The sequence below is a fragment of the Eublepharis macularius genome, chromosome 5 (genome assembly GCF_028583425.1).
Source record: "Eublepharis macularius isolate TG4126 chromosome 5, MPM_Emac_v1.0, whole genome shotgun sequence".
NCBI classification, from domain to species: Eukaryota; Metazoa; Chordata; class Lepidosauria; order Squamata; family Eublepharidae; genus Eublepharis; species Eublepharis macularius.
Genome location: NC_072794.1, coordinates 127908326 through 127924666, shown reverse-complemented (window position 1 = coordinate 127924666; position 16341 = coordinate 127908326). Strand labels below are relative to the sequence as shown.

Sequence of the window (16341 nt, the reverse complement as noted above, 5' to 3'; positions counted from 1 at the left end):
CTGGGAAGTATATGGATCATGAAGCAAATTCTGGTTGGCAGTTTTGGTAAAATTAGACTGAGCCTGCCAAGAATTTTAGATGTGGCTTTGAAGATGATTTGGTATCTTCCACAGGAGGAAAGAAGACCAGTCTGGGGGGTTTGCAGCACTTCTACTTCTGGAAAAGGCCTACTTTCTTTAGAGAGATGAGGAGAGGTGAGCACACACTTGGTCTCTCTGGATCTGACATATCACTAGGTACTTTTTTTCACTGGTTCCCACGTCTGCTTTATAGCAGATGGGACCAGTTTGTGCTATATTGTCACACAGTCCACAGTTGGATGTCCACGGGGTTTTTTCCTCATGCTACATGTACTTTTAGATGCTTCGCTCTCCTCACCCTAAAGGGAGCAACCATTTAAAAGTGTATGAATGTTTCATACCAAAGGACATTCTGTCCGTGTCCCACCTTTTCCTTCTCCCACTGCACTATGTCCATTTTTTACTTCTCTGCTGCTCCCTTTGGCAGCCTACTTCCCACAGAGCCAGCGGTGGTGTAGTGGATAGAGCGCCGGGCAAGGATCTGGGAGAACCAGGTTCGAGTCTGCGCTTCTGCCATGGAAGCTCGCTGGGCGACCTTGGGCCCGTCGCACACTCTCAGCTCAACCTACCTCACAGGGTCGTTGTTGTGGGAAAATGGAGGGAGAATGATGTTCTAAGCTGCTTTGAATGTCCTGACTGAGGGAGAAAAGCAGAATATAAATTTTAAAAGGCAAAAAAACCCCTCTCCCATGCCCATACCTCTTCAGTCAGCCAACTGTCACTAATTCTAGCCTGCCAGTTTTTCTTTCAACTGTCACATAAGGGACATCTCAAGTAATAAATTTTTGGGGGGGGGGGACTTCACCCCATAATAACTTTTCAACATTTACATGCCAGAGATTTATCTTCTGACTTGGCACTGAAGTGGAAGTAGTGGAAGTTTCCATTCAGGCACACTGGAAGGCCACGCTGGAGCCAGTTCTGCCTTTCACTGAACTCTACTAAGCTGTTTGCTGCCCTCTGCTGATAGTGTTCTAAGTACCTCATATATCAGATTGACGTGGGCATGGAAGGTTACCATTTACAAGCTACAGCTGAAATGTTAGATTTCTTATCAACATCTTGGAAAGAGAAGTTCTTTACGCTCAGCCTTTAGGGTAGATTATTTATTTAGAACACTTCTAAGTCTGTTTTTCTCCCAGAAAGCTGGGACCTAAAGCAAGAAATAATAGAATAAATGCACCAAAGCATATGCTAAGAACAGAGTTATAACAACTGGGAAAATACTTCATTTTTAAATCTAGCAGAAATGGTTCTCCTTCAAGATACACAAAAAAACACCCACCAAGAATCAAAAAGCTCTTTTTAAAAAGTTCAGTTTTGCAATCACTCTAGAATTGCAGGAGAGATGGAGACCTAATTTTCTCTAGAAGACTAATCTGCAGCATTGGAGTGCCCACAGAAAAAGCCATTGTGTGGGCAGCTAGCCCTTCTCATGGGGGTTGGAATGACCAAAAGACATTGTTGCACTAAGCAAAGCTGCCAGCTTGTATTGGGAGATTAACAGTCAACAACCGCAATTAAAAGCAATAGCCAGGGCTGGGCTGCTAGCTCTAGCCAGCAGACATAGCAACCCACTGGAATGTATGAAGTATGATAGGCATTTCACGCTGTGGCCTGTACTTAGCTCCAGTGCACTGACCTACATGCGACATTCTTGTGATTAAACCAATGGAGATTCTTAAGTTTTTAGGTCAGGCCTGCATAATATAAGATTGGGAGCCAATTGTAACCCCTTCCCTCCTTGCAGCCTCATGGAAGAATTACAATACAAAGCAAGAAAGGAGGTAGTGCAAACCAAGAGGCAAAGTGGTGAACAATGAAAGTTGAAAAACAATTCTTACAAAAGGAAAAGAAACTCCGCATCTAGGAGATTATAAAGAAATCACCACTTGTCTCTGATAATTATTTGGGGCATGTGGGTAAATAAAACAACTTAGTATAGCACCTTTTGAGGTTTGAGTCTTCATTTGGAATTTCAGGTGCCCATTGTTTAAAGCCCACTCCCATCTCTGTGGGAGCATTTAATGCCCATCCCAGCCCATGGAAAATGGGAATGGTGGTAAGAATATCTTTGTCTATGTTGCTTCTCCTCTCCCTGCCTTCAGAGGCACGTGGTGTCATGCTAGTTTTCCAGCCTGTTGGAGTCAGTCAACCATACTGCATGGTCCACTTGAATCAAACTTCTCCAATAGTATGAACTGTGTTACCGTCATCAAACTCAGTCAAGAGGAGACGGCTGTTGAATGAAGAAAAGTGAATTTGAGAGAGCTGCAAAGAGTTGGGAGGTGGGGACCAAAGAAGAGGAGTATAACAAGTTGAGATGAAAACCTGTGATCAGGCAGCAAGGAATAAAAGAGAGCATGTATTATGGTGTGCAAAGGCAAAAAAACAGCCATGTGATGTGGCCAAAGAAAAGGAGAGAACTGCTCAGAGAGTTCTGTAGCAATGCAGAGAGAGGGGAGGAGTTGCTCCAGAGACAAAAAAGGACATCAGTAGAGAATGAGTTCAGAATAGAATTGCATTAAAATAAATGTAATAAAAATGCTTTTCTGAGGCCCTCTTGAGTGCAGCTAGCCTTCAAAGTGACATCTCCACCTGTAGGCCATAGTTATATCGACAGAAGATAACAAAGCCCAACCCTTCATAACAGTAAGAGTGGTGTGCATACAGCAGAGTCCGACTCCCAGTCATTAACAATGGTAGGTTGGAGGCAGACAATAGCTGTTGGTGCCTATTCCAGACAGTTAAATGGAAATATAATAGATTGGACTATCAAGATTTTTTTTTGGAGTCCTAAACTGTTCTTAGCACAAGCTCCCCCTTCACATGTATCCTTAAGACGTGTGTGGACTCTATAACCTGGGTTTGGTTCACTTGCCCGGAAGCATGACCAATTTGAGAAAATTAAGCTCAGTGTCAGGGGAAACCACTTCTCATTTCTCATGGCATTCTCATGGCTAGCTTGAAAACTGATACACTTGTCAATCAGGGAGAGTAGAACATGTGATTTAGGAATCTTTACCTGGAACAGTGTGCAAGCAAGTTCAAAGCATCCCAATAGGCTTCCAGTGACCACACACACAACCACCCCCGAGACATTTCCTAAAACAAGGTTTTAGGGAAATATAGGGCATGAGAATTGACAGGTCCTTATATATAAGAACAGTGAAATGGTGGTGGTCAGAAGGACATGCATATGAAGAGTTAAATGAGAGGAGAAAGTGAAAGAGCCATGACTGAGAATTTTGCACCAGGGAACAGCCATAAGGATGAGAGGGAGAGGGAGGGATTTAAAAGTTGAAAGGAGAGTTTCAAGAGAAAAGGAATGACAAGTCCATCTTGTGAAAGCAGAGGAGTTTATGTATCCTTAGTTTATTGAGCTGGGTAGGGTAGGATATTCATCTTGATGATCCAAAAATTGAGGCTAGGGGACTTAGGCAGAGTGTCCAAAGACTCTAAGGAAATAATGAGAAAGTAAGGCAGTGGAGAAATACTCCCAGGTGTTAAGGAAACATCCCAGAATCCCAAAGAAAGAAACGCGGATTTGGCAAACCCAGAGGAAGACACTACCTCCACACTTTGGCTGGCAGAGTAGCAATAGATATAGGAAGGGGTGTGCAACAACAACAATAACAAAAAAACCCTAGTAATTTGGATCTGGGTTTCAGATACACCAAAAAATCTGGTATCCCTGAAATCCAGATCAGATCCTCTGATCTGTGTTAGAAAATCCTGGATTTAACTGGCCATTATTCCCTATGGGGAAAATTTCTGGGGGGTGGGGGTGGGTGGGAGGTATTTTTAAGCAAACTTGACCAAATTTGCAGGGTACCTATTCCTGACTGTCCACTAAAGGACCATCCAATTTCAGAAGGTCCAGTTCTCTGGGCCCCTGATCAAGCTGCCCCCAACCACTCTCTGTTGCTTCCTATGGGGAAACATTTCCGAGGCTTTTAATTTCTGCGACTCCCCCCTCCCTTGCTTGGGATTCTCTGTTTCACCATTACTCCCTTTCAAGCTTAACCAATAAAGCCCAACAGAATCAAACTGCAGCAAGGGAACCAATGCTGAACAAAGGGGAACTTGCGGAGTTTAAAGGTGGCCAATGTTAGCAGCTTGAAGGGCTCTTTCAGTGGAGAGGCAGAATGGGATGGGAATCCACTCTGTCTGCTGCCTCCTCCCCCTCCCTGACAGCCTTGCCTGGGTCTCCTGCCACGGCACCACTGTCCTAAGCCCAACAGAACCAAAGGGAACCAAGAGAACCAATGTCAAACCAGAGAATCCCAATAGAATCCCTTTGCTGAAACAAGGGGGTGAGGCTTGGTGAGCCACAAACTTTAAAAGGTAGCCAGCGGTAGCTTGAAGGGCTTTTTTGGAGCTTGGCCAGGGGGCAAGGGGGGAACGAAATGAGAATCCACTCTGCCGGGTGCCTCCTCCCCTGCGCCACCAGCCTCGTGCCATCGTCCTGCAGCAGCAAGGAGCTTGGCTTCATTCACACCGTTGCTCACTTGCTGCCACTGCCCTCTCACTCCAAACTGCATGGCTGTGCTGCAACTGCCTGTGGTGGCTGCCTACAGCCAAATAATTTGACCCAGCAGAATTCAGCTGCCCAGATCACATCCAGGGTTCTTTCTGGGGAACCAGCATAGTTGGATTATGCTGAACTGGTATAAATCTGGCTATTCTGCTGGTTCCCAAACTCAGAGTGCACCTCCTAAATTATAGGAGCCAGTACAAAAATATATCAAATAAATTATTGTAAAATACAGGAATTTGGGGTGAGTCCAAGATAACCATCTGTGGATTTCCTAGCCCTGAATGAATTAAGAGGGGAGATCATCTCAGGAGGGAAGCAAAATATGACTGCAACTAGGCAGGGGAATATCCTAAGTGGACAAAAGGGCCTGGCAGCATAGAAGCTTCACCGGGGCCTAGAGTTGCCATCCCCCTACTGAGGGCAGGGGTCTCCTATCCCCACCTCCTGACCCTGTGTGTGTGTGTGTGTGTGTGGTAAAGACACTTGAGGGAGGCACATGTACATATCATGTGTGTACTTCCTTGTTGTACAGGAAAACGATGTGATGTTCTTGTGCAATGGGTGGGCATATGTGGGGGTAAGTGCCCTGCTGCCCCAACTCACCTACTCCTATTGAGAGAGAAAGGCCAAACTAAGCCAGAAGCCACTGTCATAACTCACCGAGTTTCTCATGTACTACTGAGGGAGCCTGCTTGGATTGTCTCTTTTCCATGCTGACTAGTTTGTTCAAGTCAAATTGCTGCTCTTAGGCCTAGATGCTAAGGAGATTATGAAAGCCCCACCCCCATTCTCCATGAAAGACAGAATTTTACTGGGAGATAGTGCTGGGGTTACTGAAAGATGATGTCTCTGCATTTGGCAAAATTTCACTTCTATGAAACTCTTAAAATGACAGGAAATTTTTCAGACAGTGGTGTCTGCAAGCCTATGCTTGCATGGCTCCCTAACACAATGCTCCACCCTCCAAGGCTGCCTTGCCTTTCTGTAGCACTTTCTAACCATTCATCTTCTATTTTCTTGACTCCTTTTTTCAGGCAAATGGCTCCACTGGACACCATCTCTTCAACCATCTGCATACGCTTTTCTGCCCACTTCTCAGTTCCTGCCAATAGCCTGTAGCCTCCCATAATCTTTTGACCCCAAGCCCTTTACCGCACAGGTATCCTTGTTTGGTTTAACTATCCCATTTATTGTCCTTTCCCACAAGCTTCTCGACTCTAACCATCATACCTTCAACTGCCCGCTTCTCAGTCCACTGTATATTCTATTCCCATGTCCAGCTGCCCTGCCAGTGGTAGTGGTAGGAGTTAAATAACCTTTCCTCCTTCTCCCACAGCTTACTTACATGCTATGAACTTGACTGCAACAATATACTACATTATTACTGTGGGAGTAAACTATTGCTGTTGCTCAGACAGAAGTGGCACACCTAACTTCACAATTAAAGGTTGCAGAAACAATATAACCACAACGGTGCAGCAGCCCCTACCTCCACTACTGGACAATTCAGGTTCTAACCTACATAGGATCCAGGATATCCTTGGTGGTGGAGAGCACCATCAATTCATACTTGACTTATGGTGACCCCTGGTGGGGTTTTCGTGGCAAGAGACTAAACAGAGGTGGTTTGCTATTGTGCCTTTGCAACCCTGGTCTTCATTGGAGGTCGCCCATCCAATTACTAACCAAGGCCACTCTTGCTTAGCTTCTGAGATCTGGCAAGATTGGGCTTGCCTGGACTATCCAGGTTAGATTCTAGCCCTATATTTTATAAGTTTCACCTATAGGACAGACTATGAAACTAGAATAGCAGTGACACTGAGAGATCTCTGTCTTTTGGTGCTACACCTCTGAAGATGCCTGCCACAGCTGCTGGCGAAACGTCAGGAACTACAATGCCAAGACCATGGCAATACAGCCCGGAAAATCCACAACAACCACAGAATAGCAGTTTGTACATCTCTATTCTGCTAGATGTTATCTGCTGTTAAAAAAAAAAGGAACTGAGCCGGTTCTCAGGTTAGCACCATGAGGGCAACATTCACTTTCACACCTCTGTTATTATTCTAAGACATACACATGCTTTTTCTGACTCACTGTTTCTCAGACTGTCTTTGGAGGTTTAATTGATTCCTCTGGCGTTTGAATTGTGCTCTGTTTCCAAGGTTCTGTAGTCCCTGGCCTCAGTGCTTCTTTGAGCAAAAGAGCCAAAACGCCTTCTCAAATACACTTGATTTCTCAGTACCTGTGGCAGTGAATGGCAGATACACAATCCCAAGATTTCTACCTTTAAAATGTTGACTTAAAGGAAAGGGGAAAAGACAAAATCAAATGAGAGATGTCACAACCGAAATTAGGATAACAATTGGATAGGTTCCTTTATATGACCAGCCTATCCCAAACTTACAGTAACCACCCCAAACTTCCTAGCATGTTGGGGAAAAGCAGTTTAAGACATTTTCTTTAAAATCGTAGCTTCTTTCAGCAGAACTCTCTTCCCACCACACACCTAGGATATTAAACAGTTCAGAACCGTAGAGTTCCATCTCGTCAACACAGGCACTATCCTGTTCCTATCCCGACTCAATCTTAATGCCCTCAAGAATTTCTTGCTTCTCAATTACATCTTCAGCACTTTGGAATACTCACACCACCCTTCCCCACCAGGGGATTACTCCATAAAGCTTTTTCAATTAAAGTGTTTTGCAGATACTTTCCTTGCTGTGTGAATCTCTTTTTCCAAAGGAAACTGAAAAGTTCATTTGTGTACACATGTTCATTCAAGCCAATCATCCTTTCATTGCCTACAAGCCTCTGCAACTGAAACTCAAACCAAGTAGTTAGTCAATTCAACCACCAGATGATTTGATATGCCTACATAACTGACATACATATTTATTGAGATGTAACCCAGTGGTAATGTTTAGGAGTTAACTCATAGAGACACCTGCATTTCATTCAGTGCAAAGTATACTTGCCAAACTTCCCTGTCAGCATAGTCAGTAGCAACCTGTGAGCTTTTTTTGCCCTTGTAAAGAAGAAGAGGGGTAAGATGTGCAGAGAAATCAGGAGGACTGATAATGAGAACCCATATTCTTTCTCAGACAATATGAGGTTTTCCTTTTGCCTCTGTCTCTAGTAGTCACTGTTTTAAAAATAAATGCAGGGAAAATTCTTCTCCAAACTGGCTGGGATCTACATGAAAATGGCTGTTTATTTATGTCATTTCATTTACATGAAAACTGCCCCCCCAACCTCCCTTCATAGGTTTGGGTCTTCTCAGGCAGGTAAGAGCCAGTCACCACACACTACCTGTCTAGCCTCTGATTTAGCAGGCAGAGCTCTGGCCCAAATCCTCACAGGGTCCCCTCTCTCCTTTTCCCAAGGCTCCGCCAGACAGGCAGCCCATTCCCTGTATTTACCTCCCCTCACCTAGTTACTGTCCAGGGCTATTGCAGAAAGGGAATCTAGAGATTATTTTCTCTATATACATCACCACCGTTTACTAAACTTGGCCCATTTAACATGAACAGAGCGTTTGAAGTCTGTTTCCCCTCGGCCAACAACTTCAAACCAGGCAGAGTTAAATAAAACAAAAAGAAACTTTATTTACAAGATGGAACATAAGAGAGAATGGTTTTAACTCATAAATATATTGGGGTTAAACAGGGACTGCTTCAATGTAACAAACAGGTTTGAAATCAGCCAGCATATATCTCTGCTGCCTTCTCTCAGCAGAGTCCAAAACCCTTCTCTTAGCCTCTCACTCTCTCCAATGAACTCAATCTCTCCCTGGCCCAACATTCTGCCCACTCTCATTGGTTGTTCTCAGGGGAGGCAGAGCTGGAGTCAGTCCTGTCTGTCATACCATGTTACAAAACATCCATGCATTACAGAGATGTGATTAAATATCAAGTGTTTGGGAGCCTAAATACACGTCAGAGGGAATCCCATCGAAGTTTTCTCCCAAGTGTCTTCTTCAAATGAAAAGCAGCTGTAAAAAGCTGCAGCCACGAGCGAAGGACAAACAGTTGCAAAGGAGAGCAGAACACTTCTCTTACTAGGTGGTTTTCTTCTTAAAATCTCCCCAGCTATTTCCCCTCAGAATATATATATATATATATCTTTTCCTCAAGTGGGGAAAAGCAGCTGTGAGGGGTTGGGCAGAAGAGAAGTGATCTTTTCCCACTCCTGCTTTCAGCATCCAGACACTGCTTTTCATGATTAAAAAAGGGGGGGAAATTTACATGGCCCTTTAGGTAATGAAGAGATGATGTAAGTACATGCAGAGTTCTGCTGTTCCAAAAGACTGTTGGTGAAAGGTAGTGATTACAGTTTTTTGGACTAGGATCTCAGAGACCCAGGTTCAAATCCCCACTCTGCCATGGAAGCTTGATGGGTGACCTTGGGCCAATCACACTCTCTCAGCCAAACCTACCTAACCATGCTGTTGTTGAGAGGATAAAATGGAGGAGGGGAGAATGATGTTGTAAGGCACTTCAGGTCCACCGGGGAGAAAAGCAGGCATAAATATCTAAACAAACATTGTTTGGCCTTCAGTCTTCCACTTTCAAAGAGCCAAGATCCAGTTCGTTCTTTGGGGGGAAGACGAGCAATTTCTTGTTTGTGTGGAGAGGCGAGGGGTAACCCTTCCTTCATCTTTTACAACTTCCTCCAGCCATCTTCCAGATGAAAGTCTGTGAGGCAAACCACACCACTTAAACATTCCCCTGCTCCCTTCATCCTGCAAATTATTCCCTCCCGAAGCTACTCTGTCTGTTAGCATTATATTACATGTATTTGCATGCAATGTGTATTTTGGCTGGAAGGGTCAAACCACACCAAAAGATCCAGAGTCAGAATCTCCCTGCCTTTTTTCTAGACAAAAAGTCATAGGGACCCTCCTAAGATTTGAGCAGCAGCACAAACAAGAAGGGGTTTTTAATCCTGTCATTTGCTGGTTACGAATTTCAAGCTCCCCCCTCCCCCGCCTCACACTATCTGGGACTGGGGCAGTAATACATGTACTATCATAGAATCATAGAGTTGGAAGGGGCCATACAGACCATCTAGTCCAACCCCCTGCCCAGTGCAGGATCAGCCTAAAGCATCTCTGACAAGTATTCATCCAGCCTCATCTTGAAAACTGCCAGTGAGGGGGAGCTCACCACCTCCCTAGCAGCTGATTCCACTTTTGAACTACTCTGATGGTGAAAAGTTTTTCCTAATATCCAGTCGGTACCTTTGTGCATGTAGTTTTAGCCCATTGCTTCGCGTCCTACCCTCTGCTGCCAACTGGAACAGCTCTTTGCCGTCCTCCAAATGACAGCCTTTCAAATATTTAAAGAGAGCAACCATGTCCCCCCTCAACCTCCTCTTCTCCAAACTAAACATTTCCAAGGCCCTCAGCCTTTCCTCGTAGGGCTCAGTCTCCAGACCCCTGATCATCCTCGTCGCTCTCCTCTGCACCCTCTCGATTTTGTTTGTGCAGGACATAAAAATATTTTTCTCTTGTGAAACTTGGGCCAAACTTAAACTGAAGCTGACTGGCAAGGGGAACTTACCCATGTGATGATGCCCAGCCAGAGATCAGATTTAAACTGGACCACACACAATCCTGCTACAAGCCCAACATTAGCAGGCCCGTTTAACATCCACCCAGGCTGCAGATCTCGGGCGCATTAACAGTAGGTGCCTCCTAGCTGAGGGCAGTTTACATTTAAATGAGATGTGGGCACATGGACTGCTGCTCGGGTAACTCAGGTAACAAGCGCCATCTAAATGTGCAGCTGACGACGAGGCCAAAGAGTTTCCGCACATGACTTTGTTCGGTGGGACGCCGCGCGACCAACCTTTGCAAAGCATCTATCTACACGTGCTTAGTTTGCATGCCCGAGACCCGAGGCAGCGCTCGCATTTTGTGGCCTTCGCAGGGGCTTCGGATTCGTACCTCTGCTTTCTAAAACACGCCGCTCTCCCCGCTGCAGGTGCCCGCTAGCCCGTGGATGCCCGCCGAGCAGCAACCCCTGGCCCTCGCCGTCCGCCCAGCAGCAGGAGGGCGTTCTCCTCGCCGGGCCCGGCGGCCCCTCAGGCTGCCAGCAGCGCCTGGGCTTGAGCGGTGCCTGACGGGCAAAACTCCGGGGCGAGGCTCCGGCAGAGCAGGAAAGGAATGCGAGTGGGCAGGAGAGCGAGCGAGGCAGGAGCAAGGCGAGGAGCGGGCATGTAGCGACACATCCCGCCAGCAGAGAGGCGAGGGCGGCCTCCGCCGGGCTCACGCGGCAGGCAGAGGGCGGGCTCTCCGCGGAAGCCGAGCGAGGAGGGCGCTCCCCGGCCAGCCGCGGCCAGACCACGCGGCGACCGCCCCGGCCAGAGGCCCCTCGCCAGCGCCCGGCCCCATGACGCCCGAGAAGGTGCTGCGGGAGGGCGTGCTGGAGAAGCGCAGCGGCGGGCTGCTGCAGCTCTGGAAGAGGAAGCGTTGCCTGCTGAGCGAGAAGGGCTTGCGGCTCTTCGAGGCCAGCAGCCGCGGCTCGACGCGCTGCAAGGAGCTCAGCTTCGCGCACGTCAAGGCTGTGGAGTGCGTGGAGTGGAAGCAGCGGCACATCTACTTCACCGTGGTGACCGACGGCGGCGCCGAGATCGACTTCCGCTGCCCCCAGGAGGAGCCCAGCTGGAACGCCGACATCACCATGGCGCTGGTGCGCTTCAAGAACCAGCAGGCGGTGCAGATGGTGCGCGCCAGGCACAGCTGCAGGGCCGGTAAGCCCGCCCAGCCCGCGGAGAGGGGCGCAGCCTGCCGCGAACTAGCCTGGAGTCAGACCTGTGGCAGGGGCCTAGAGCATCTAACGTCTCACGCCCTCCTTCCCAGGCGCTCAGAGCAGGGTCCATCCCCCCCACCCCCTCATAATTGCCCTCTCCTGTAGGAAAAGAAAACGGGAGTCCAGTGGCACTTCGGAAACTAACGATTCATTCCAGCCTAAGACTCCATGAGTCAGAACTCACTTCGTCAAGTGCATGAAGTGTACATCCCCCTGAGCTCAATGCATTTATATATACAACAGAGGTTACAATGTGATAGGTCTGGTTGAGTGATGGGCTCAGGTTGAGTGACTGGCTGCAGATCACTTATGAGCTTCAATCCTGAGTGGGGATTTGAACCCGAGGCCTGCCTAGCCCTAGTCTGACATTAAACCAGACTGGCTCTCTCATGTGGGCTTTGTATACAAAGTCAGCCCTTGGCATCCCCTGTTAAAAGTATCCCAGCTAGCAGGACAAGGAAAGTTATCTGCTCGAGAACTTGGAAAACTGCTGCTAATTGGAAATAAACACCAATGATCTGACATAACATAAGGCAGTTTCCTATAATCATTTTTATTTAAGGGTCTCTCCCGTTCACTATTTGCAGTTGCAAATGTAAATTGAAATAATTGTGTAATTGACAAAGTGGGGCTGTTAATCCTTCTAGCACCCTTTAACCATTCTGGATATGATGGTAGCCAGAGATGATTAAAGGATAACCCATCTACCTTGAATGTTGATGGATATGGGCCCTTGGAATTTCTGGAGGACTGTAGCCCAAGGGAAGATTAGTGGCCACAGAGAATGTCCACCAAATCATATTTACCCAAGAGGTAAAGCCAGCATGACAGTGCCTATAGCGTTGGGCTGGGATCTCAGAGACCCACATTCAAATCTGCCCTGCACCATAGAAGCTTGTTGGGTCACACACGCTCAGCCTAACCTATCCCAGAGGGTTGTTGGGAGGATATTTGGAGAAGAACTATGTAAGTCACTTTGGGTTTCCACTGGGAGAAGAGCAGGATATAAATAAAGTAAAAAATATAAAAAGCAAATATCAAGCCATTTTGGTGCCTGAGGCAGAAAATCGAAATGAGCCGAGTTGGACTTCCCTCCCTTTCATGGGATTGCTCAGAGTGCAACTGCAGTGCTTCCCTTCTCTTCCAGTGGCTTCTTCTTCTAAGGAACAAAATTTATCTGCTTAGTTGTCAGGAGGCCTTTTTGTATGTGTTGAAACACTTGATTTAAAATTGAACTGAAGAGAATGGGGGGGGGACGACAAATTGCAGCATCTCCTGTCCCATTGACCATGGTGCCTTTAGATTGGTATTGTCTCCGTATTCCCTTTTTTCACCCCTCCACATCCCTCCATGGAATTTTACTCAATTCTGTTCAAATGTATTCTGTTGGCGTGGCTGATCTTTCATTGTCAGTTCTGTGAAGGCCAAACTAGAGGTGATGGATCAGTTCTCTGTGCTCACAGAATTGCTCCAGTCCGGTAAAGAGGGGGGCAAGGGACTGTTTTGTAAAGCAAAAAGAGTGTGTAGGTGAGGAGTGCAGAACCTTACCCATCCTCTGCACCCATGGCTCATCTTCGCTCAGCTTTTCTCCCTGAGCACTTTTGTCCACAGTCTAACGCCAGTATTGGAAGTGACAGCAGAGAGAAAAGCGCTTAGGAAGAAGAAGTGCAGGGAGAAAAGCCACAGGTGGGTGGGAAGGTTCTGGCCCTTCATCTGCATGCACCCCACTTTTCCTTCTATAATTGGACCCCAGCCCTTTTTCTGTGAAGATGGGGCCATTGCACGCCACCACGTTGCCTACTTTGGTCTAACTGTGACGGTCTGCTAAGAACTCTGTATTGTCTACCTCCCTTCTTGTCCACCAGCACAAATTGCTACTGTGTTTGCCATACTTGCCAAGTTCAAAGTTGTGTGGTTTCCCCATCCCTTGGGGATATGCTGGCCCTGCTTCTGCCTCCTTTATCTTGCTCAGACTTGCCATGCTACAAAGCCCCATCACAACTAGGAGGACATTGTTCACAGCATGCCCAGGCCAGTAAGTCGGAGGCAGCTTGCTCTATCCAACAAGTCTCTGATAGAAGTCGGGATTTTTGGCGGAAAATTTCCAATAGAGCTGTACAGGTTGAGGTGGACCAGAGTCCTATAGAGTTTACAAGGAAGTATTCCCTTTACAGTGCTTGGACAACTACCCCACTTCTCATGGGTAGCTGAGAAGGCTTGGTTTTGATGGGGAAAGGAAGAGGACCAACAGAAGCTGGGACATTCTGGAATATTGTATGACCCACTTACTAATTTTTCCTCTCACAAGTCTGTGCTATGTCCAGTTTTCTTTTTTGCTTTGAAACATGAAAGGGGTGGTGGAATATATAGAACTATTTCTTCTGGAAAACTGTTGTGGAGCGTAAGAGTTCACCCACTTCTTCCATGCCATGGCACCATTCCAAACTGGGCAGCTGCCTTTTGGTATTAAAAATACTTTGGGAGTGCCACACACAGACTTACCGTACAGTTCAGTTCTCAGACTTTTGCCAAGATGAAATAGGAACTTTATCAATATGCAGTAGTAATTAAAACTCTACCAGGAACCACGGAGCACACAGATGTTCCTTATGAGAGAATTTTTTGTTGGCTGCCCAGATAATCACTGTAATCAGGGAGGATGTGTGTATGTGTTTGTCAAATTGTTATCTGAGGTACTCGACAGATTCTGTCCATCTAAATTTCTCAGGAAGAAACTATTTATGATTTGTAAGTCTAACTTTTAGTTTATGGGAATTACATAGCAACAACAACGATGGTGACGATGATGTCATCATCATCATCCCCTTCCACTGAAAAAAGCCTCTTCCAATAATTTATATTGCAACAACCTTGGGAGGATTGGGCAATTTCACTCGACTGTGAATTCTCTTGGCTACTTCAACACTGCTGTCCTACAAAATTCTGATCATTTGCCTGACTGTCTTCCAGTCTAACTGATGGGTTTCTCCTTCTCTCCCCAGCATTTCAACATGAAACAGCCCCAGCTGGCCAGATTCTGGCAAACGGGCCAAAGGAGCCAGATCCTCAGCTCAGTTTGGGAAGAGTGGAGGAGCTAATGGCCGCGAATTCACCTGCCAATGGACAGAAGGCAATTCCCAGTTGCCACTGACTGTAGACTGGTTAGTTCTGTACTGTGGCATCATTGCTGGGAAATGACGTGGTGCCTGAAGTATCCAGGGAAACCTGGAGTACAAATATAGCCGGAATGGGCTTCTGTTTTCTGCTGTGTCTTTACTAGCTGGGACTTCTTGGTAAAGTCCAGCCGCCAACTACTGCGGCCTTATAGAGTGGCCTTTTTACTTTCATTAGCCTTCTCTGTGGTGGTACATATCCATCTATGAATGTTTAGGCTAGATTGAAGACACAGGTACAGTGGTTATGGCAAGAGAAAAACATTCCCCCGCAAGGTTTGGCAGGTATGCTGAACTGAACCAAGCCATGAGGACTAAGGAGAAGGAACTCAGTTTATGCAAACTGAGTATGCCAGGTACTAACTGATGTCTCTGTAGGCGAAAGAGAACATCCTTCTTCCGTATGCCCAGTGGCTGATGTGGAAGAATCCACTGTGAACCTGCCACTTTGGTCTGAGTGTTGACCAGAAAGATGCTTGCCATCTAGAAGTGGAGCCTGAATATAACTATAAGCACCTTAAGAAAAAGCCCATGTGGGATGTTTGGGTTTTGAGACTCTATAAACAATTTGCCTGTCTATGACATCTGGGTGTTTTGTGCTTAGAACAAACAAAAAGGGACATTGTTGGCCGAGCCGACATCCTGCCCTAACAACTCAGAGCTCCAGCTCACTCAATCATACTAATGTCCTGTATTGTGCAATGTTGAATCCCTTGTTGATCCTTTATGTTAGAAAGTGTATCCATGGTGTATAATCTTTTATTAATAATGTTTCAGGACTGTCAATAATGTACACATTTGTGTTGTTTATCATTTTGTTCTTCTAGTTGGATTCATCACTCTTGTATCTTACCTGACTTTTTGTATGTACCTGACTTTTGTGGAGAGTGTGGGCATAAATGCTGTAAAAACAATAGAGGATTATGCATTGGGATCACTTACAGTGGACAGATTAGCCAAGCATCAAAGTATGAGGATGGTGTACACATTTGGATGCATATTGGTCAAAATGAACCAGGCCTTGGCACACTGGGTGAAGAGAGTGTATTGTAGTAATAAGTGACTGGTGCATCCATTCAATCTACTTTGCATTGCTGGAGTAATCCATTGGAAGGAAGGAGAACAGTGGTAGAGAGCAAGCCCTACTATGGTCTTTGTTCTGTAGTACCATGTTACAATGTGGCCTAGTCCAGAGGTAGGCAACCACTAGCATGCTGGCCAAATAGTGGCACACTAGGCCACTTTTCTTGGCATGTAGGGTTGGTTCTCTGGCCTCGAGATGCTGGCAGTGCTTCTGGGGCCAGAAGCATGGGAGAAGATGATAGGCATCATCATTTCTTCCTGGACCTCTACAGTTGCCAGCTGAGTTTGAGGCACTGGCAGTGCTGCTGAGGTTTGGCTTGCTCCTGGTATGTCTAGGCAATGTGATCTCCCCAGCATCCTTTTGTTTGTTGGTACACTGACATTTTCACAGGTCAACACTGCATTTTTCATCAGTTGCCCACAGAAGTCATCTTGTCCCTTCTTAAAACTGTAATTTAGATGACTTGGACTCAGTTTCCTGCTCATTATGCAATACCGAAGATGTTAGAGAAGGGACTGCAATGAAAATCATGCTTGAATATTGAAAGAACGGGGCAATGTGTTAGGAAGGTTGTGCAGCCTCAATGGCCTAAGCCATTTTTCAGCGAGTAGTCTATAAGCTCATGCTCTCAAACCAAATTAGTCTTTA

General features: G+C 46.3%; 1 protein-coding gene and 1 long non-coding RNA gene across 2 annotated transcripts; one reads left to right on the top strand and one right to left on the bottom strand.

Moving 5' to 3' along the window:
- Positions 1–8204: 8204 nt before the first annotated feature.
- Positions 8205–10707, bottom strand: LOC129329959 (uncharacterized). Its single transcript, XR_008597039.1, has 2 exons — positions 10572–10707; positions 8205–9318 (listed from the first exon to the last, which is right to left on the bottom strand). It is a non-coding gene; the product is annotated as an uncharacterized LOC129329959 (long non-coding RNA).
- Positions 10708–10863: 156 nt separating this feature from the next.
- Positions 10864–15523, top strand: PHLDA3 (pleckstrin homology like domain family A member 3). The gene is made up of 2 exons (XM_054980667.1): positions 10864–11377; positions 14439–15523. Exons 1-2 carry the CDS (start codon positions 11017–11019, stop codon positions 14585–14587), a joined length of 510 nt encoding a protein of 169 aa, XP_054836642.1. The 5' UTR covers positions 10864–11016; the 3' UTR covers positions 14588–15523.
- Positions 15524–16341: the final 818 nt, after the last annotated feature.